Here is a 23,697-nt window from a genome sequence, read left to right on the forward strand (position 1 = left end):
GTGTGATACGCTCACGGGGGGAGGGCGACAAGGGGGGACGCGGGAAGCCTATATCAAAACGACGCTTGCCATTAAACGGCCCGGAAGGTGGGAGGTGCCCTTGGTACATCGGCCCGCTTCTTGCTAGCAGCTGGAGCGTCGGCGACAGTTCGCAGCTGTGAGAAAGGAAAGCCGCCTCCAAACGTTTCGAGCAGAGAGGGAAACCGAATGTGCATAAGACGCAGAGTTGGAAGACGCCTCGCAAAGAAAGAGAGCAAGAGAAAAAAATACCAACGACTGAGAGCAATCCGGGAGAGAACCGAGCAAAGCAGAAATGATGGCCGCACCACCGTGAACCTGCATGAGCCTATCGCGGGCCACCGTCGCCGGCCGACAAAGCACGTCATAGGAGCAAAAGAGAGACTGCACAGGGAACGATATTCGCAGCATCATTTCCGCGAAGCCGTTGTCGATGAAGTAGATCCAGCACGACGCCTGGCTGACAAAACACTCGAAAACAGCAGCCTTCGCCGGGTAGCTTTCCACGTACCAATGCTATTTGCCGTGGCGTTTGTTGAAGGAGATTCTCCATTGTTTCCAGCTGTTTATCGCTGCCTCTCCACATCATTGACGGGTTCACCTTTTCTGTTCCGACTGCGGGCCTGTGCACCTCTTTGTTTGAAACTACTCAGAGCCAGAGGTCAGAAACTGAAGGCTGAAGAACGCCATCGAAGTTTCTGTTGGCCACTGGAAGCGAGTTAATCGTTTCCATCACAACGCGTGCAACATATCGGCACTCATTACAGCACGCAGGTCAAGTAGGAGGGCCTTGTAGGAGGGCGTGGGGGGAGGGGGCTGCTGGGCAGTACATGCCCAATAACAGCATTGTCAAGAGAACTGTGATGGAAAAAGGGGGGGGGGGGGGTGATCTCTAAGCATTTCGGTCTCAGGATTACTAATAATTTATCGTGGACAAAACACATCGGTACTGTCCCGGCTGACGCCCTCCGTAAACTATTTTCTTATATGGTCTTTAAAATCTACTGCACTGGCTGTACGACCGCTCTCGCATATAACACCATAATCCGTCCAGCACTTCAATAAGCCGTAATAATTCGGGACCCGGTCACTGCACCTAATATCAACAAACTGGAACGTATCCAACGAAAAGGAGCAAGATTTATCTTCAACAAATATGGCCGTAATTCTGTCAGTGACTTACTTCGAAAATGTGGTTTCCCGTCAGTAAGCGAAACAAATCGCGTATGAAGGTTTAAGTTTGTTTTTTAAACAGGGCATTACAGTATTAACACATCTAGTATCTACACTTTCTCGTCAGGCTACAAAACAAGACAACCAACCACATGACAGAACAATAATGCCGCTAACTTAATTGAAAACCTAACTTTGAATTCTTCCTCAACATTCCGGAGCAAATCTGCGAAAACATCGCACTCCACTACGACACCTCTTTCTTCCTTTCTTCTCTCAGTCCCTCCTTTATCCCATCCCTTACGGCGCGGTTCTGGTGCCCGCCGATATGCGAGACATATACTGCGCCATTTCCTTTCCCCAAGAAACCAACCGATTTAATTTTTAAAACATCGCCAGATTCTTGGGCAACGGGCCCTAGTGACTTGGAAAGTGGTCCCCATTATTCGTTTTAATCTGTTGCAATTTGGCCTGAAATGCACGAATGTCCCCACTTATTTTCTTTAAGACTTTTGTTTTCTCTGAAGTTTTACGTTCAAGATGTTCAGGTGATCAAGGAATTAAGGCACTTCTCATCTGACAACTCAGAAATTTGGCTTATTTTTCTCCCACAAAAAGCTGTCGATATCCTCTCTGAGGTGAAAAAATTTCTTCAGCACTCTTCTGAGGCTCGACCAGCGCACGTCCGTGTGGATCTCCTTATGATTGCATTCTTCCTCTTGTAAAAGACAGGTGTGACTGACGGTCACTAACTCTGTGAAAGATTTCATATTCAGTGCCTCGGTGCATCGCCCTTCACGTTTCGTTCGCAAACGCAAAGACCGCTCCTGCTTCCGACCATTGATGGACCACCGTCGGTTGCCACACACCATCTGCTCCCACTTCAAGCCGCTGCCTTCAAAAGCTCATTCGAACACTGATACGATGTCCGCTCCTGTGGTGGTGCCTTGCATCAATACAATGTGCAACAGTTTTTCTGTCACGTTGAGATTTTTGTATACGTCCCTAATCAAGATGACACACTGGACATTATCTGTAATGTCAATGGCGAGAGAAAAGGCGTGGCGACATCAGTTCATTAAGGCGTTTTCAATTAGATGGGAGGTAATGAAACTTGCTATCACCGTTTCTTCTGCTGTTTTGGCAGGTTTTTGGAAAAATTCTTGCTGCTTTCCGAGTGACGCCTTCAGTGGATCCACTTTTTCTAATGCAGTCTGACGGGAGATCTAAATATATCACCTTGTCCCACAACTCGGTGAAGAAATACCGGTTATATTCACAGAAAGGTTGAAAACACCGCTTTTCATCTTCAACTTTTTGTTTCGTTGAAGCCTTCGTCAGCGACATTCCGACACTGAACTTCCACTGCAAAACACTTTTGTTCTACTGCCACAAGGGCCGTAGAAAAAATTGAAATAGTCAAACAAGTAGGAGCAGGCTGTTGCCGAGTGGCGTTCGGTATACGGTGACGCGCCTAATATGGCCTCCCAAATAATGTCGGAAAGAGTAAGTAAGGCAGGAAAAACCTTCCCCAACAAAGCAGGGGGAGTAGTGTGCCGTACGTGGATTTCAACGTCTGCAAGCGGCAAGTGGGCTAAGAGGCGTGCAACCAGTACTTGCGGCTGAGAAGGCCACTCCTCAACCATAACTGTGCGCCTATGAAGGAACGCTTGCATGGTGCTGTGATTATCGGTACTCGCTGAATGCGCTAAGTGTAACTTTATCTTCATTCCGCAGGCCTTAACACTCCCCTGGAATTCATTACAACTAAAAACGCAGCACAGCCAAGAAAAGACGGGACACCGCCGCGCTGTGGTGTTCAGTCTTCTTTGCGTCCATTTTAAAGCTGCGCTTAAGTTGCATTTTTAGCTGTCATGAATTAGGAACTAGCCCGATCAGCCACACCTGGAATTCCTTGATCTACAATGGCTGAAAATGGTAGGCGATGATCTCCACCAGCTAACCGAGCACCACTTCATACTTGTAGCCGAGAGCGTAGGCTGGGTTCGTGACCTTTCGGTATTAAAGCAAGCCCCGCGGAGAAGCTGACCTACAAATTTCCGCAAATGGTCAATTCCAGGCAGGCGATACACATCGTCGGACAGCTCTGCGACGCTCCACCGAGCACGGAGACCGGACCGGAAACGGCGCTTTTGCCACCCAAGCCTGTTTTCTTTCGGCACGCCTCCTTGCCCGCGTGTTCCCCTGACGTCACGCTGTTTGCAAACACACAGATGGCGCGTGTTTGAGGCTGCTTTAAGGCTTACCGCAGCTTGTCGCAAAGGCGTATGACAGAAAAATGACCATCCTTTGCTCCAGACAGCAATACGTTTGAAAACTGCGAGCGGTAAACCCAAACAATGTGTATGCTTTTACTTCCTGCTCCGTATCACCCGCAATTGTGGCCTAGTCATATCCGCGCTCGGTTTACAGTCCAGAGGTTGTGGGTTCGAATTCTGGTGTTTTCAGGTTTGTTCGTTAACGCGACAGCGTTAAGGCCCCCGTTGTGCAGAAAATCCGGCGTCGGCGTTGTGAGCGAAAAATCCCCGGATGAACAACCTAGGTCACGTGACCTTGTGACGTCATCACAACCTGCTCACCGGATTGTGAGCAAACTGACCAGCCCGGCAGATGACAGTTGAATTGATGAGGAGGAGCAACCTGGTTGGCACAAGCCCCACAAGTGGCAGCACCTGCCATCGCAGGGCCATCGCATATCCGCACCACTGCGAGAACTCCCAGGGGTCTATTAACGTAAAGCAGAGAATGACCAATTCCGCAGATATGGGCTTTAATCCACTAAAACTATCGCGTCATTCCGTTAAGGCCGAGCTTAAGTGTCCCCTGCATTCTTTTCTTTTTTTCTGTTTTCTTTGCTGTTATATTGTGGGTGAATGCTGTCGGAAACTATCCCGCTCTAAATTACGCTGGAAAAGACGCTTCGTTTGCATTTCTTTCTTTAAACGACTGCTCCTGGGCACTAACAGCTGCACCCCTTTCCTAGAGGGCCATCAGTAGACCCTTCATATAAATAATAAACAAATGTATAAATCCACTATAGCTCTTCGTTCACTGGCATCACCTGCTTAAGGCAGTCGCATAGTTAAGTTGGTTTCACCACCTCTCGTAAAGACACTGAGGAGCAGGCACAGGAGAAGCGCTGCGCATGCGTACGGAGCGCAGCGCCTCGTTCAATAACGAATGAATAAGCGAATACTTAGCTGTTTTTTTTTTTATTTCCTTTGAAGGTCCTGTGAGTCGCAGGCTTAACGAGAAACTTTTTTTCTATTACAAAGATGGTTCATATTTAAAAAAGCTAGATGGCACCACAGTAGCGGCCTTTTCACTGTGATGCCCACACGTTACAAAGGGTAAGGTCACCAAATCCAAATCTAATCCAATTAGTGTTACGTAAGTTGAACCTGAGGTGCGTAAGCGACATACAGCGTAACGTCCCGCAAAATGCCAGCGTTGAGCGTACGTAAGCGGGTATACGTTCTTCACAAACTCTCCAATGCGTGCGACGAGAGACGGCTCACGAAGGCGAGAGCTAACTCACTCGGAACGGGGGCCACTCACAGCGCACATGGCCGCTTCTTCCAGCCGCCGGGACACGCGCGCCCGGAGAGCAGCGTCCGCGCCGGCAAAACTTGCGCCACGCGCGCCGAACACGACTCGCCGCACGTTTCGATTAGAGTCCGGCCGCTTGTGTACATACACACGCCGGGGCAGATCGTCCGCGGTAATCAAGGCGGCACCCCCGCGGAGCCGGACGGAGCTGCCATCGCGGGGCAGCCGATCGTGGCGCGGGCAGCAGCGACTCTTCGGGGGGGGGGGGGGGGGGGGGGGGGGGGCACAGCCTCCAGAGCCGGGAGAACGCGCTTCGGCGACGCTCCATCATATCAGATTGGCGTCATTTGCATAAAACATCGAGGCGAAACAATGGGCAGCGCCGAGCACGCAGCGAGAGAGAGAGTCAGTGCAGGAGGTAGGGCAGAGAACGCGTATCGTTGCCCCGAGTCTGGCTTTTTACCGCGAGCTGATTCTTTTCGACTTCGCTCTTTTGTTTTCGCGTACCGCGAGTCCCTCGGAGAATGCCACAGGGAACGTGTGCGCGGCCGCCGAGAAGGGAACGAATGAAGAGGCGAACAGAAGAAGAATGGATGCGGTCACGCATGCGAGAAGACCGCTGCGCAATTGTTTTATTCGACGCTTGTTGCGCGCCGCAGTCGGGCCGACATTCTCGGGGACGGTGGACAGAGGGAGAGGGGGGAAGGCTGTATGTATTACGCGCGCAGGCACGAAAACAAGCCAGGCGGCTGCTGCTCCCGGCGAGCAAAATGTCCTGCATACTAAGGAGGGAGTAATGCGGCCGATGAAACGCGGCAGCGCCTGTTCGATGATGAGCTTGGCAGGTAGGGGAGGGAGGGCACAGTCGGTATTACGAAAGCAAACAGGCGTCCGATTGCTTCCCGCCGACGCATATCGTTACGGGCGGCTCGCGGTCATCGGGTGAGAAGTGACACGTGTACGCATTCGGACACTCCTCGCCGCCAGGAGTCTCCGTAGCGTCCGTCGCCTCCGCGGAGAAAATTCCGTTTTTTTTTTGTTGCTTGTTCTTGTATTTTTTTTTTGCTGACCACTACAAAGCTACCAACCATTCCAGAGGGTTGCAAACATGGACATCATCGTCATCATCATCACGAGCGGAGCTATAAGCTTGGGCTGTGGCCTTTCGGTAGACGAAGGTAGCCGAGGATGAAAATATTTATTGTAGTACAGGCAGAGGGTTGGGAAGAGGAGGGCGGTGTCCTTGGACTCCACTGGCGTAAGCTGCTCTCCTTGCTCGTTCGATAAGACTAGTTCCACTGTCTGCGCCAAATATGTGGCAGCGCGTTGAGCTACCCGTTGGATCATCTTTCCGTGCACGAATGCGACGTTCAGCTTCGCCTGTGGAAGTTGTCGCCATTCAGCGGATTTCCTTTGCTCTCCCACGACGGAGTGCGCGACGCTTATCAGCTATCGAGCGACCATCCGCTCACAGCGAATCTCCACCACGATATCCGCAACATAGCAGATCCCCGCCGCGGTGGCTCAGTGGTTAGGGCGCTCGACTACTGATCCGGAGTTCCCGGGTTCGAACCCGACCACGGCGGCTGCGTTTTTATGGAGGAAAAACGCTAAGGCGCCCGTGTGCTGTGCGATGTCAGTGCACGTTAAAGATCCCCAGGTGGTCGAAATTATTCCGGAGCCCTCCACTAAGGGACCTCATTCTTCCTTTCTTCTTTCACTCCCTCCTTTATCCCTTCCCTTACGGCGCGGTTCAGGTGTCCAACGATATAGTGAGACAGATACTGCGCCAGTTATTTTCCCCCAAAACCAATTATTATTAGCATATCCACTAAGTGTCTCTTCCACGCGCCGCTAGATGTGCGCGCGTGAATGAAGCACCATATCGTCCAGTTAACGGTTCATTACGAATAGTGGGGTCATGCATTCAGTTTCACTTGCTGAAAGCAATTTCATGTCATTACAGACGATTTAACCGCCCAACCTACTTCCCCCTGGCTAACATATGACACCATCGCCGGGCTGTCGGTAGCCTAGCATAAAGCACATTCGTGCTAAAGACTAACACAAGCAATAACTCTATAAACATAGCAAACATGATAAATCTGTCAGACCTCCATATCACATTAGCTGGCAGTGTGAGTGGAAGTTGCACACTACAGACAGTCTAGAATTGTGTGATCGAATCGCGAGTACGTGACGTGAGAACAGTTTCGTGAAGAGTCACCTCGCACTCGTACCATACACTCCAATGCAAACAAGCTGCGGGATGGAGTTTACTGTTCCACGTTTCCATTCAAATAAGCCTCTAAGGCTTATTGTTTGGAGCAATCCAAACAGACCTCAAATCAATTAGAGAGCCTCAGGGCACAACTGCGCTCATGAAATATGTGCGCCCAGTTTTACGCACGCGATGGCTACGGGGAATATCAACAGAGGGCGAGGTTCACGCAGAAGCAGTTCACTCAATGTGTTTGCGAGCAATCTCTCAAAGGGAGTAATTATACTTTCCAGCATCCACCCAAGCGCAGCCATACGGCTACTAAGGAATGCTGTAAAGCTTTCTCGGGAACTTCGCAGCTGGAAGAAAAATTCGTCCCGATCCGGCAACGAAATTTCCACGATGAAAGCTCTACAGCTTTCCTTCGTATCGTACGGCTGCGCTTGGCTTGCCTTATTGCAGTACTAGTTCAGCGCCTCTTTCTCCCGGCTTCTCGGCTACAGTCGGATACAACTCAAGACCGAAGCTGCTTCACCTTTGTCAAAAGATCCCCTTTCGAACCAATGGCGCTGAAGCCTACAGCGTGAGAATGCTGGGGGACAGTCCCCTCCCTGCACTGTCACGCTAGCAGGTATGTGTGAATAGGCTGAAGCCATTGGCTGGAACGGGATCCTTTGAAGGGGGAAAAGCTGCTTCGGTCTTGAGTTGTATGCGGCAACAAACTGCTTCCTTTCGACTCATATGCGATTGAACTATCGTTTGGGTGTGAAGACGGTGCAGCAGACTGCAGCGCACTGCCACGCCATCGACGCGAGAAGTGAATCGGGCACGCAGAAGAAAGCAACCCTGAGCAAGGGATCAAGCTTGCAGGAGCAGCGCCCCGAGAAGCCCTGTCCGCCAACAGCCGTAGTAAACGGGCAGCCGCCGTCGCCCGAGAAAATGCATGCACCGGGGCTAATCCATTTCGCCGCGAAGACGAACGCGCTGAGCAGGCGGGGCCGCGACAGGAATCGGGGCGCAGCTACTTCGGCTGCCGGAATTCCGAGACATGCGCCGAGGGGGAAGAGAGAGCGGGTCCCGATTGGCGAATAACGACAGCGCGGAATGGGGGATGATGCAGGCTCTTCGGCTGCGGCGTCTGCGACACGCACGACAGGGGACGGCGATTCGAAGGGTCCCTTTTAGCGCTCCCGGGTTCCTTTCAGACATCCGCCACACTGTGCTGCTTTTCAGATCGGCCTCTTATACCACGGTTACTTTCGACGCTGGCCGCCGCGAGCCGATCAGTGCCGATGCACGCGATGCACACACGGTCAATTTGAATCGCGACCAAGCCCGATCCTACTCCGCACACCAAGTTTGCGTTTGGAAGCGCGACCGAGATTCTCGGTGTGGATCGTGAGATGCCGTTGCCACCGTCATGCATGAAAAAACACTCAAATGGGAACTAAAATTAACGGATTAAATATGCACTTCAAAAATGCAACGTTTAGAAATCTCTTTATTTTATATTCCGTTTTACATTCCGTGTAGTATTTTATATTCACTGCTGGCACCAGCATCACAGACTTGCCTTATGTCGAACCGCCATTGCGGTCTGAAAGGTGGTGTCCTAATACCCGGCGCAACGACCTGCTCACTGCGTGTAATTTTAAAGCTGCTGCATAGAGGCGTTCTGATCGCAACCGGATCTCTTCACTCTTGATTCATTGCAAACATACCTGTTCAACAGAAGCATAGAAATCTGCCCTTTAACAGACGAATTCGCCAGTGAGGAGCGACAGGGAACACCTAGCAGCGTTTGCGTATCGATCGCGCTCGAATACCACTCGGGATCGGACTCCGTCAAAATAGAGCGTGGTCGTGTGACCGCTGTATCAGAGTCACTCAAGACTTAATGCCAGCTGTGCCCAGCTCGTTTCAAGCATAATCACGATCGCATGTCAAAAGAGAAAAAAAAAATTCAGTAAGGCCTTCGCTCCGCTACAGCCTACTATAGCAGAAACGCAGTGTGGAGGCATCTCACGCAAGAGTGAACGCAGAATAATGATTCAGTATACTTATCCTGTAGGGCATAAGTCTCGAATCTCAGCGAAAGCAAACTGAAACGTTGCCGTGCTTTTTTTTATATATCTCTGGCTCTTTATATTCCTTCTTTAACCCTTTCCTGCAGAGGTACAGTACTGGTGCACTGTCAAAGGCAACAATCTATGGCGTGGACGCCGCGCTTCGCGAAACGCTGCCGTCGAGAGCAGGCGAGAATGGGCGACAGCGCATCGAGACCGCATGTCTCCTTTAACAGTGGACCGTGCTGTACAGTCCAGGTGACCACCCAATTATAAGGCACACTGCAATCGCGCGTTTGTTAGTAGCTACTTATGACACCTAGTAGGACCCGACGCTTGGCGGAATCCTACGATCGCGCTTCCCGACCGGGACTGTCGCGAAATTGCCTCTACCCTTCTGCCACGTACTGAAACCCTAAATACACATTGCACTGCTTCGTCCTCGCCCAATACATTCGATCGCCACGTCCAAGCACACGTTAACCGTTTACCCGATCCCACCACAAGCTTCCTGAGTCGCTCGAGGGGCATGCGTTTGTTATGTCTTCTCTCTTCTCCTACACTCGAATCACTCAGCGCGGATGGCAATACTAAAAGCAACATTCCAAAACTGCAATTAACAACGTCCTAAAGACGTTATTACGCGCAGTTCTGGAAGCTGACCAAAGTGAAACGAATTCTACCCGGGCGTCGAACAGCGCGGTTCACTCTGGCCACGCGGGATGCGGCTGCTTTGCGCGAGTGCCCGAAACTGGGAGACCCTCCGGAGCGGTTCTTTCGCTGTTTGTCCAAGGTACGCCGCCGGCAGCGCAGGAATTTTCGATAGCGGTCAGCGAGAGACGGCGCCGCTCGCCGGGAGAGAGAAGAGAAGAAGCAAGAAAGGAAAACATGGCGGCCGAATCGTTGCTCGGGCCGTATCCGTCCTCGCGCGTCTCGTTTCCATCTCGACGACGCATATCCGTTGCCGCCGTTGCGAAGGGGGGAGCGAGCCACGAGGGCCAGTTGCCAAAATAATCACTCCATTCGCGCAGGCAACGCACATCCAGTGCGCGGCCTCCGCAGCAAAACGCAGACCGGCCAGCAGCCGAGGGGGCGATGAGACGTGTTTCTCTTCTGTCCGAGATGTGAAGGGCGGGGAGGAATACATACGCCACTCGGAACGGAAAAAGGCTGCCGAGAGCCGGACCCATTGGGCGTATAAACGCGCCCCGGCGGGTTATACACACGTATAAAAACAAACTGCCGCCACCAGGCTCCCCTTTTTTTGAGGAATTCGCATCTATATCGGAGTGTTGACGCAGCCAGCCGGCCCCGAGATGCGCTCGAGTCGGAGCGAGGCGGGTGCCCAAGCTGCAGCAGCCGCCGGAAATCGAAAAATAACGGCGGAAAAATAATCGCGCCCGCTCGCGCCGAGGAGAACAGAATCGGCGAAAGCGCGCATCCGACGAGGCAGCGCGCGCCACTTCCGGCCGGCCGCTGAGCGCGCGCTTCGACAAACAAGGGGAGGGACCGCGAGCAGTGCTGCTGCTGCTGCTGCAGCGCCGGCCTCCGCAGATGCACCCCGCGCTTTGGGGCACGTAGCGACGGATTAGGCCACAGCGGGAAGCCGAGGCATAGATGACTGTGGCCGCGAGTGCGTGCGTTGTAAGCAGACGCCGTACGCAAGTGCCCGTGTGCAGGCCAGTTTGACCTGTACTTGGATACTAGTAAAAAAAAAAAAAGAAACAGCCGCTGGCAGCAATGACCCATGGCCTGTATGTGTACAGCAATAAAAGAAATCAACAATTTAATATTTCACTCAATTATAAACGAACGGGACACACTAAAATCCTAGCGCGATTATATCTTCTTCAGACTAGCTTTTTGTTTTGGTGACAAGAAAAGCTTTAAAACGGTCTATATGCTTGTCACGTAAGAACAGTGTGTGTGTGTGGGGGGGGGGGGGGGGGGGGGGGGGTAATGGATGTCGGCGGAGCTTCACTGTAGACATCAATTGTATCCCAGCTGTGGAACGGTGGCAGGACGGACCTCGGAGGCAGATTAATTAGTCAGCGGCTAATTAAGTGTGGCTACGACCAACGAACGGCCCATCACAATGCCACATGCCAGGCCGTATGCGGACGATGAAGAAACGCTGGCGACGCAGCGCCCGTAATTATTACCACGCCGACTTTTACACGGCCCGTAATCTCCGAGCAACCAACAAGCAACAAAACATGCCAACAAACAGCGTAGTTTCAACGGCTTCAAGCAGCGCCGCCTCACGGCCGCGCGACGAGCCCGACTTTGGGAATTCGAAGAGCGTTCTGCCGCGTTCCTAAGACAAAACATCGCTGAAAGATAGCGAAACATTCCTGCTTCGACTGGGAACCGTTTACAAAACACGTCAGACGTGCGCAGCCCTGCGGCTTTTCCCTCTGAAGTAGGAAAAGGCGGAAGCAGAAGGGAGAGACTTATAGCAAGCGACCGCATCTTCAGATCTGCATGCAATCGTCAAACTTTGGGCAAGAAACCCAAGAATTCCGAGCATTTCGGGCACCACTTTTGTGAACTTGAAAAAGCATCGTGCAACAAAGCTTGTAGAACAGAAACGTTATTCAACGATAGAGAAAGGCGGCCGGGATCGACGTTGGTTTATTGAGATGTTTGGAGCGCGCTCGTATATACGCAAACACGTCGAGAATGCAAGTGCACGTCGCTGCGAGGAGCTGAATGGAAAGGAAGTGCGGCATACCGGTCACCCACCCATCGCCAGGCGATGTTCGGAAGGAAGAGAATAAAAGTGTGTTCGTAAAGCGGAATTTCGAGGACTGCTCCGCTCTCAAGAACGCTCCACTCATAATGAACACGATGATAATCAAACGAGCCTTCTCCGAAGCTTCACTGTCGCCTGATATACACGATTTCTTTATTAACCAGCCGAAAGTGTTAACCTCTCTATCTGGAACAATTATCAAGCAGTAATAGCTTCAGGAGAGGCGTTCGAAAGCAGTCAGGCACCGCCATTTTATCAACATAAGATTACGCCACTTGGTCGCGTATTTTACAGAACACCGCGAAACGCTTGGCACCTATTAAAACTGCCTGGCGATGTTGACCCTGTTCACTGAGGACAGGTTTTGGCTCTTGGTTCATGGCCTTCAACAGTCGACCGTACAAAGAAATAAAAGTGATGGGAGAGGGGAAAGAGCTTACTGATGAGTGTCAGCATGCTTTGCAAAAGAAAGGCGCGCGGTGTACTCCGGCCGTTTTCTTTTGGGGGGCATACGTCGGAAGGAACAAAAGGCCCCGCAGACGAGCGCGCCGGTGCGCGGTCATTTTCAATGAACCGCGTATCGTACGCAGGTCAATAGATGTCGAGCCTCACGACCGATCCTCGGCCAGCCCTCCCCCTCGCCCCCATTCATTTCTTCGCACCAGATACAGGTTGGCTTTGCTTCGGGCTCACTGCCGAGTAGCCGCCTGTACACGCGGCGACCAGCGGTCGAGAAGCAGCCTCGCTGGGGCGGGATTAAAAATAACTTCATGCCGCCCTAACGATCGGCGCCGCATATATGGGCAACAATTGTGGCTTACCGCCACTCTCGAGTGCGCAACAAAGACGACGCAGCGTTCAAAATTATCGAGGAAGCGCTACAGGGAAGAAAGAATTGGGCAGCCCAGGAGAGGCGGACAGGAGAGGGAGGGGGCTCTGACGCGAACTTTGGCGAAGCGGCATATACGGCCTCGCGAACACAAAGGCTCGAGAGTCCATGAAGAGCGCAGTTGGTCCATTTTTTTTTCTCTCGTCCATCCTTTCTTCAGGCGGCATTGTTTTGCCCGGGTTTGTCACAGCTCGCGGCGACCGATAGCGGAGGAAAGCCCAGTGCGCAAGCAGACACGCAAGTAGAATGCATATCTCGCGCCCGTATCTGCGCCTCTTCTGCTATATATACGATGGGCCAGGGAGCCCGCCGGATCACCGCCGCTCCGCTATCAGCTCTCGAGATCACAGGACGCGCTCTCTTTACCTCTCTCGCCCACTTCAGCCGTAGCCCGTAACTATATCGCCGATGTTGGCGACCCCGGAGTCGATTCCGCGTCCGACTGCGCCGCTTCTGTGTGTTTTTTTTTTTTTGCCTCCTGCCTCTGGCATTCACGATCTATCACAATGACAGTGTGATCAACGCCGCTCTAGGTATATTTAATATAACTACACTCCAGTTTCATACATCAGGTGCAACGCTGTCAAAGCTAGAGCTCTTGTTGCGCTGCTTACATCAGCGATCAGAAAAGCAGTGCGTTTCTTGCGGTGCAGGCAAATTCATGACACAGTTGTCAGGAACTAGATTACACGTGCTCTTATTGCTGGCGATACGATGTCGCTTTCTCGTGGCTTAAAAGCGGGAAGTAACACTCCATCTTGTATTTTTTTTAATGCGGACTCTACTTCCATACCTTTCACCTTTGCCCCTGATGTATGAAACGGGGTATAGCTGCAGCGCGAACAGGAACGTGGATGAAAAAACACAAGACGACAAGGATGTGAGCTGAATCTATTTGACGCAGTCCTCGCACTTTTGCCTAGGCATATATGGCGGGCAAATATATTTTGAAAACAGCTCAGCCAAGCAGAGGAGCAAGCAAATATTTGTTTGCGTTAACACTTACTCCTTTAAGATGCTATGCATATACGCTATGCACACCCACTGCCAAGAGTGAATGGGGGTGACCGTGTCGGAAAACTTTAATTTATTTGAATCCAAAGCTTAATGGTCGATTGTTATTGGTGCACTCCGCAATTAGCACAATCACAGTTAAGAGCACAATATGTTAAAGGACGCGTGAAATGAACGCGACGACATTAAAAATATAAAAATATTTCACAAAGCAGTGAGTTTGGTAATACGTCGTCAACCATTTTAGTGCGCACAAATTTTGCCACCAGTACTTTTTTTTTCAGTTTGTAGCAATATTTGCATCTTTGAAAAGCTCAGTAATTCACAATTCCTCGAGTGTTTATCTCACAAATCCTGGAATTCTGATTTTCAAATTTTAATTATTGCGGCACTCTGCAATGAGTTTTTTGCATGCGTGGGAAAAACCAACTGCAGATGTTTTCTGTTGGGAAAACTAACAAAATGTGGCCTGTGTGTACTATTTAGTTTGGTTTAATGGGGTTTAACGTCCCAAAGCGACTCATGCTATGAGGGACGCCGTAGTGAAGCGCTCCGGAAATTTCGACCACCTGGGGTTCTTTAACGTGCACTCACATCTCACAGTACACGGGCCTCTAGAATTTAATAATAATAATAATTGGTTCTGGGGGAAAGGAAATGGCGCAGTACCTGTCTCATATATCGTTGGACACCTGAACCGCGCCGTAAGGGAAGGGACAAGGGAGGGAGTGAAAGAAGAAAGGAGGTGCCGTAGTGGAGGGCTCCGGAATAATTTCGACCACCTGGGGATCTTTAACGTGCACTGACATCGCACAGCACACGGGCGCCTTAGCGTTTTTCCTCAGTAAAAACGCAGCCGCCGCGGTCGGGTTCGAACCCGGGAACTCCGGATCAGTAGTCGAGCGCCCTAACCACTGAGCCACCGCGGCGGGTCTCTAGAATTTCGCCTCCATCGAAATAATACCGTTGCGGCCAGGATCGAGCCCGCGCCTTTCGCGTCAGCAGCCGAGCGCCAAAGGATGTACTATTTAGGTGGGAAAAAATGTTCTTTTGGAATCGAAAACAACGAAGACTGCGATCATTGAGGTACCCATCCCTAAGAGTTGTACTTTTGAGTACACCGACATCAAGAGGTGTGAAGCGGACGGCCAACAACCAGTCAGTCAACAACGGCCAGTCAGTGGACGTTCACAACCTCTGAATATATAAAGGGACAAGCAATAGCACTAAGACCTTTAGCGACAGAGAGAGAAAATGCACTAAGCCTAACGTGGCTGCCGCCATTGTTTGTGCCCTTCGCGCCCGTGAGAGAGCGCGTGAGGCCGCGGTGGCGCTGCACCGCTTCGGCGCCTCGTTTTCGATTCCAGCTGCGTCGACTTCGCTCGGACTCTCACGAGCGCGCCAATCTGCACGCATCTTAATTCCGGGCGTTTCCAAATTGGACGGCGGCCGCAGGGGCGGAGCCGAGACCCGACTGCACATCATCCAAGTGTTCGGCAAATGCGAACGGGAGGACTTGCAGAGGACAAAACGAAATGGACCGTCGTCCGCTCACTTCCGCGTGGCTGGGCCTTTGTGGCCCTCCTCCTGGTGTGGAGAGGGAGGAGGAGGGGAGCTGATGGAAACGGGCTGTCCGCGGTCACACACAGGACACGCTGTGCGAGGAGGAGGAGCTGCGGTCGAAGAAATGCGAATTGCGACGCAATAAAGACGTGAGGAAACAAAGCGAACGCGTGACTCTTTTGGTGTGCGCTCGGGGACGGCTGATTAAAATGCGCTTCACGCCAGTCGGTTATGGGTTAATTGTCCGCCGGTGGACCGACCGAGAGCGCGGCGGCACCGGCGGCGGTTCCACTCCAACGGAGATTCGGATTAGCGCGCGAGTTGGCCGGGGCGGAGCGGATTCCCGCGTTGTTATCTCGCATAAGCAAACAGCCCGAAGCGCCAGAGCGCCGAAACCGTCGTGAGTCATGGCGCACGTACAAGCGCGTTTGCGGTGGCACGACACCACGCGCGCGAGAGAGAGACCAAACAGGCTTTGACATAGTTGGCACGACTGCTGCGAGGCCTTCCGTTTGGGCGGGGACCGAGCGTGGTCAGCCAGCACAAGACAAAAGAGGAAATTTGTCGCCAAACAAGTATACACACAACAGCCTGCGCCTCGTGAACATCCAGTTGAGCCGCCATAAAGGACACTCGCTGAGCGGGAATTCAAATAGCGCATTGTCATCCGTACTAATACACGCTAATCAGCGTGATAAATGTGAATTCAGCGGGATCTTTAACGTGCACTGTCATCGCACAGCACACGGGCGCCTTTGCATTTCGCCAAAGGCGCCCGTGCGCTGCGCGATGTCAGTGCACGTTAAAGATCCCCAGGTGGTCGAAATTATTCCGGAGTCCTCCACTACGGCACCTCTTTCTTCCTTTCTTCTTTCACTCCCTCCTTTATCCCTTCCCTTACGACGCGGTTCAGGTATCCGCCGATAAGTGAGAGAGATACCGCGCTATTTCCTTTCCCCAACAGCCAATTCAATTCAAAACTAAGTCACCAGAACACAGGTGCCGGGATCGAGCCAGGAGCATCACGACAGCCAGTAATGAGTTCCAAACGAAGGGAGAGTGAGTGAGCCTAAACGCTGAAAAATTACAACCAGCTCGTAACTAGTCCGTGAAGAGAAAGGACGGACGTTAAGCGTTCTAAAGAAATTTCGAACACTTCCCGCCAGAGGTCAGCACAGGGCAGACGTGGCCCCGAGATTGGCTTTGACTGCTAAATCACAGCGTCACTACGCGTTCACTTTGGATTTTATAGTAGAAAGTACAATAAGAAACGATGTCACGACTACAAGAACGGGATGTCGTCGGTGTTCTAAGGAGACAGACAGTCCGAGCAGAGGAATCACGCAGCTGCACCAAGGCCTCCCAAGAGTGTAGCAACAGTCGCAACTCCTCCATTCAGGTACAGCCCTTACGTCAAAAGGTCAGAGCCCACGGGGTTTGTTTCTGGGTCATTAATGTGTTGCTTGTTATGCATTGCTAGCGCTTCAAATCTTTTGAAACTGGGAGAAACCCTCGTCCTCACCGTTCCAAAAGTTGGGACTTGCACAAATATTTCAAGAGTCCAACAACACGCCTTAGGAGCAGATCGCTTGTGGTCTTTATATTTGACGAAGGTTGTACATGAGAAGAGCCTTCCTCTATAATTTTTTGAAAGTGAACCAGAGTTGTTAAAAATTGCGAGTTGTTGAAAATATAGCAAAGCTTGGTGAATCAGCATCGGTCCACACAACACAAAACCTACGTTAACATCCCACTCATTTATACAGTTGTTATAGTTGTGACGGCAGGTGACACGTCAACTTAAACGAATAAGCTCGTGAATTTAATAGCTCACAACTAGAGGCTGGAATTTTGCGTTTATTTTTTTGAGAATTTGGCAGATTTTCTCGGTGTCATTTCAGAACGCAGTTTTCAATTATTTCGGAGCATATTTGCTACGCGTGAATGACTTTCTTCATTTTTTTTTCCGGCGACATAACGTGACATTCCTATGCGGTCAATAGTTTGTCTTGCCCTTTTTGTCACCCAAAGCATTCGGTATAGAAATAATTCACACACACATGGTAGTGTTTTGGGCTGTACTTGTAGAATGAAATATTGCGATTAAAAGAAACAACGGAAGTTAAATTAGGGAACGGTCAGACAAAAATTGAAGTGCAAGTTGTCACTTGTCAGTGTGCTTAATTGCGGTGAACAAACTAACCTGATCGAATAGCTGTCTGAAAAGGGTGATGACAATGAACGCTTGCAGACGACGTTTGGAGCAGGTTGAGCCTCTAGGTATGCAGAGGCGTATAATGTAGCGGAGCTACCTCAAAGCTCATGACTGCTCTACCCAACCGAACAGTATCACCGTTACACCATCTTTGAGCGTATACTCCAGCCCAGTAGTACGTGTTCCCCGCGGGCGACGCCTTCAACCACCGCATGTTGCGATATACCGATGGAAGCCCTGCCCTCAAGCGCTACGAAAACAAGATCCACCCGTTGGCGTTAATTGACTTGTTTGATAATTATGTCACGGACGGTGACTACATTGCCACTCGGGCCTCGGTTCATCCTCAATAAAACTTTCGTTCCTGGGTACTTGGTTAACGCTTCGCATTTCACTACTACACCACCTACGACATTGAGCTAAGGGTAGGTTAGGTTAGGTTAAGTTAACAAAGGAAAGAGATGCGTTATTCGCATTTCACTACAACACCACCTACGTCATTGTGCTAAGGTTAGGTTAGGTTAAGTTAGGTTAACAAAGGAAAGAGATGCGTTATTCGCATTTCACTACTACACCGCCTATGTCATTGTGCTAAGGTTAGGTTAGGTCAAGTTATGTTAACAAAGGAAAGAGATGCGTTATTCGCATTTAACTACTACACCACCTACGTCATTGTGCTAAGGTTAGGTTAGGTTAGGTTAACAAAGGAAAGAGATGCGTATTCGCATTTCACTACTACACCACCTACGTCATTGTGCTAAGGTTAGGTTAGGTTAGGTTAACAAAGGAAAGAGATGCGTATTCGCATTTCACTACTACACCACCTACGTCATTGTGCTAAGGTTAGGTTAGGTTAACAAAGGAAAGAGATGCGTATTCGCATTTCACTACTACACCACCCACGTCATTGTGCTAAGGTTAGGTTAGGTTAAGTTAGGTTAACAAAGGAAAGAGATCCGTATTCGCATTTCACTACTACACCACCTACGACATTGTGCTAAGGTTAGGTTAGGTTAGGGAACACAGGGAGCGAAAGAAGAGAGTGTACAAAAACCATGGTCGTCGATTTCCATGCACCGCCAATTAAAAGGACTCTTAACCAAACTTTTAAATGTGTCCCGGAACGAGAAAACGACGCACGTGCAATCCCGCCTTAAGAAAAAATTTATTCGTCTTGGAAGCGGAGACAGGCGCTTAGGAGTTTTCGTCGCATCCACAGAATTGACGCCCTATGAAGCCAGACATTTAAGTGAGAAAAAGAATTAACTACGGTCATCATCATCATCATCATCCCTACTACGCCCACTGCAGGGCAAAGGCCTCTTCCATGTCTCTCCAATTAACCCTGTCATTTGCCAGCTGCGCCTACCCTACGCCTGCGAAATTCTTAATCTCAACCGCCCACCTAACCTTCTGCCGCCACCCTGCTACGGTTGCCTTCTCTTGGAATGTAATGCCTTCGGGCCTTTAAGGGACAAATAAATGAATAAATGAAATAAAATTACCTTTATAGACCAGCGGTTGTCTTGCCTTCGCATTACATGTCCTGCCCAAGCCCATTTTTTCCTCTTGATTTCAACTAAGTTGTCATTAACCGGCGTTTGTTCCGTCACCCACTCTGCCCGCTTCCGGTGTCTTAACGTTACACCTATCATATTTCTTTCCATGGCTCGCTGCGTTGTGCTTAACTCAAGCTGAACCTTTTTCGTTAGCCTCCAAGTTTCTGCCCCGTAGGTGAGTGCCGGCAAGATACAGCTGTTGTACACTTTTCTCTTGAGGGATACTGGTAAACTGCTATTCATGATCTGAATCTGCCATATGCGCTCCACCCCATTCTTATCCTTCTAGTTATTTCCCTCTCATGATCCGGGTCAGCATACTTGTATACTCGGAACTAAATGTGCGAACGTGACAAAAGGCGTAACGTCCCTCAAAATGTTTGCGTTTAGGGTATGTAAGCGTGCTTACGCTTATAGTACGAAAACAGCGTCGATTAATACTCCTTTCTGACCATACCAGTCTACGCGCGAGCGGAGGAACACATTTTAATGCGCTCACTCCTGACTGGCTGAGGAGGTAGGTCCCTACCTTTGGTACAGCTGCAAATCATTTATGGGATAGAGTATAGCTCCTGCTCAGCAAGGCACGTATCCGGAGGCGAGGGGAGGAGCTCTCTTGAAAGTTTCTCTTTGAGGGAGCACTGCCAGCCTCTACCCCCCCCCCCCCCCCCCCCTAACTACACCATCCCCGTACTACCTATACAAAATCCGAAATAAAACGCCTGAACCACAACGTAGTCGCATCCCACTCCGGCGCAGCTCGGGCCCGATATGGGCGCCCAACGCAGCGAGATCACCGCTCATCGTCAGCTCATATATGCGCGTAACACGTCGGCGACCAACGCCCACTCCATTTCGCTAGCGAGCGTGTGCTTCTAAGAAAGCGACGCACACTCTCTCGCACGGATCCCGCGCGTACGTTATTTCTTCGCCTTCCAAATTGCCGCCTGCGCTGGCCGCCTTCCAAGTGGCGTCGCCGTCAGCACATACGGGCTGTCAGGAGAAGATTAGAGTAATCTCTTCCGCGCGATAAACACGCCGAATACGAGTAAAGCGAAGGGAGTGGCCCCGCGCGCGGCGTTCATGCATTCGCAAAGTTCCTTCGCACGCACGAATCAATACCGCTCGGCCGGCGGCGGTAATTCCAAAACACGCGTACACTATACGCGTGGGACGCCTTGGCCGTGCGTTCCCTGGCTGCTGCTACTGCTTGCCTTTTTCTTTTTTACTTGCGAGGCGCGCGAGAGGCCTCCGGGAGGGACACAGAAATTTATTTTGTCGCCACTGGCAGCTCGCCCCCTTTCGCTCTTGAGGTCTCTATTGGAGGCCCGGGAACTCGGGAGCTATTGAAGAAGGCGGGGGAGACCCCTTTAGACCGCGGTGTGCTGGCCGGTCGCCAGGCGACTTATCCCAATGCAGAGGTCGCCGCGAGAGCTGGTGTCGATTGCGCACCCTTTCGACGAGGCTCCCGGGAAGAAGGGGCCTAACGACGCCCGCTATCCGTTGCCCCACTCGGTCTAGTGCTGTCTCGACAGGGGGCGACCTGGCTGCTAATCCACTCTGTAGCTGTCGCTCCGCTCTGTTCCAACTGAAGGCAGTGCCCGTCATTCGGAACAGAAGCCCTGCCGACCAAAATGCCGTACAGAAGACGCGACTGCACCAGTCGCCTGTTTCTCATAACGGCAGCTGCGTCTGTGAGAGTCTCCCTTTACGCACTCATCTCGTCGTCGTCGCTATAGTATGTGCAGCATGTCTAGCTGTCGTAGTAGAACATGACATCGCCTCTCCTGTCACGTGACCCTTTTATCGAACAACAAGCACTGGCTGCGTGTTCACTTCTTCGCCGATAGCAATTTGCCGCGTCTGGCTATGCAAGTCGGTTCTTCGGTATGCGGGTCTGGGAATGCGCCCCTCGAACAGTGGCGGGTGGAGACGTTACTGCTATTTCTGTCACTTCAGCACGCCGTAAAAAGGCGACAACTCCGGTTGTTCCTTTCTGCTTTTTTTTTTTTTCGCCCACAGTTCCATCCAAGTCGGGTTGGCGCATCTGAAGTCCCCCGTTGCGTCTCAGGCTAGAGTTGGGTAGAAAGGAAGCAAAATGTTATCCAACCCGAGTATTCTTGACTTTTGCCGACTTGGTGGCGTCTTTAGAGGTCTTCCACCTGGGTGTTATCCCCGGAATCGTCTCCGTCGATCTTGTCCATCTGTGGTCAGTGGTCGGTTGCCCTCAGTCCAGGACTCCGCTAGCCTCTGCCGCCCGTTGGGTAAAGACCAGAAGATAGAGCGACGAAAAGCGCATTCGGTGGCTTGTGAAAGCGCGGATGCTTTGGACAGGGATTCACGCAATAAATTTCCGCTCAACTCAGCTCTACTAATAAGTATTCCATATAACTATACCCTCTATAAGTATACCCAGTGAACGGGTACAATACACCAGCGCGAGGTTGACAGGAACGCAACTTGCCAGTTGCAATTGCGCGAATCTACAGTTGCACGTACAATCGCGCTCAGTATGAGCTGCAACGCACAGGATGTAGTAAGAGCTCAGTTCCCGAAACTGTGAGAGCCCAGTGGCGCTCGAAAGTTGTGCGCTTAACGGCTGATAAAAAGAACAGAGTGCGTTGAATGTTTTGACACGATTTGTGGCATGCGTAAAAGGCGTTTTGATGCAATATAAAATGACAACTTCATTTGGTTCACTCCGGGCGCATTGCAGCTCATATTTGTACCCACAAATTCTGGACAAGCGCAGTTTTTTCAACGCGCGGTTGTTTATTGTAAGGTTTAACCATAACGATCAATACATCAATATAAATGCGCCCCTTAGTTTTCTACGGCAGTAATTACTCGGTGCTAGCTCAGGACAAACTAAAAGGAAGATTTCGCTACTGGTCAGAAGGTTAGACCATTCCAATCAATATATTCATAACAGTATCATACAATATTCCACAGTTGGTTCACAATTAAAAGTGATGTCCGAGAAAATTGGACTAGTGAGCGCAATATACGTAATCGAAGTCGGCCGCACTGAGGAAAAAGAAACGATGCACTTACTTGCAAAATGCGGGCTTATACTACAAAGCATCAACAAGACAAACCTGCGAATTCTCGAGGCGTAGGGTAAATAACCAAGCCATTCCTTTCGAAGGATGGTAAACGTATGGGTAGAGAGAGACAGAGACAGCACTTTATTTGGCAGCTTTGTTTTAGTCGCCGAGGATGGAACTAGGCCAGTTGAACCTCAAACTACGTTTGGGTAAGCTTTCGTAAAAAGCGGTCAAGATTCAAGTACACACTCGCACGTGCGCTTTGCCAGCAACAAATTGAATGGCCTAAGACACAAACGTCTGTGCACTGCGTGCAGCGCCAAGTTTCAACGCTTGACGTCGTGCCATGTGAGCCACGCATGAATTGCCATGCTACTCGAGGGGATGCGTGCTGCGCAACTTTGGGCGCCCGCTCCAATTTCGGTGTCGGTAACACGTAGTGCGTGGCCCCCGCTCTCGAGAAGGGGTAATTACTGCGCGCGCATGCACCGCGAGAGCGATCGAGCGCAATTTGGACACCGAGAAAATTACCTCGTTTCTGCATAAAGCTGAAGAGGTCGTCCAGGAACTCTTTCCTTTTGGGGTCTTCACTCAACTCGTACAACTGCAAGAAGAAGGAAAAAAATGCACCCGTTAGTCGTACAGCCACACACACACACACAGGCGGTCAGAAAGGACCCAACGCCTGCGGCGAACCACTAATAATCGGCTATCGGGGCCTCGGGATTCCAGGAAGGAATGACGAAAATAGAACGCCAAAGTGATCAGTTCGTAATTAAAATGGATGTGTCTGCGTTCTGGATAATCGAATGATCAGTATAACTCTGGATCGTGTTAAGATAATTCGCGGGGACTGTGCCTCCAAAAAGACGTGCTTTTCACTGTCGAAGAGGACAGACGCACGTCCTCGACCAGACTCGAATACATGTCTGCAAAAATCATGCGTTACTTTTCACTGCAGCCTACACACTGCAACCATGTCCCCCTACTCTTTTCCAGATTTATGTCCTACATGCATATACATTCAATTGAGCAGTGTCTGTGGATTATTTGTTGCAGGCTGCCGAGAAATGTATGATTTCATCCCTTACTTGCGTCTGCGAAATTCGGGACTTAAACTGCTGAAAGTAGCATTGTACTGGACCATTGTACTGACATTGTACTGGCGCTGTGCCTGCGCGCTACTCTATTTCGCGTTCCAATCATTCAAGTTTTTGCTGCTTGTGTAGGTAGCATCCAGCAAATCCCAGCGTAGCCCGTGCATATTCGATTTATCCTATCCGTACACCATGGGGAGGTTTGAGAGGCTCCGCTATTTCAAGCACTAGTTCCACGCAGAGCTCGCTGTAAAACACCAAAAAGAAATAAATAGTATTCCGCGGAGTCTTGACGCCTGGCAACATCAGCGGCGATACAGATTTTGAGCACTGAAATTGTTGCAACGAGCGCTGAAATGACAGGCTGGGTGAGAGAGGGCGGCGAGTGAGAAAGTTCGACCACGAAACGGCCTGTGACACAGCATCGGTGTGCTTACAGGTCGACAAAGATAGCACGCCTCCGGGTCCAGATCAAAGGCCCCTTCCCACCGAACGGCCCGCATGGCAGAG

General features: G+C 50.8%; 1 protein-coding gene across 4 annotated transcripts in view; it reads right to left on the reverse strand.

The window, feature by feature from the left end:
- The window catches only part of LOC144126119 (AT-rich interactive domain-containing protein 3C-like), a 270,128-nt gene that overhangs the window by 64,733 nt on the left and 181,698 nt on the right, over positions 1–23,697 (reverse strand). For all 4 annotated transcript variants that reach the window (XM_077660077.1, XM_077660079.1, XM_077660080.1 and 1 more), the window contains one exon: positions 22,622–22,694. In XM_077660077.1, the coding sequence (XP_077516203.1) occupies positions 22,622–22,694 (73 nt within the window). The remainder of the gene's footprint in view (positions 1–22,621; positions 22,695–23,697) is intronic.

The sequence above is a fragment of the Amblyomma americanum genome, chromosome 3 (genome assembly GCF_052857255.1).
Source record: "Amblyomma americanum isolate KBUSLIRL-KWMA chromosome 3, ASM5285725v1, whole genome shotgun sequence".
NCBI classification, from domain to species: domain Eukaryota; kingdom Metazoa; phylum Arthropoda; class Arachnida; order Ixodida; family Ixodidae; genus Amblyomma; species Amblyomma americanum.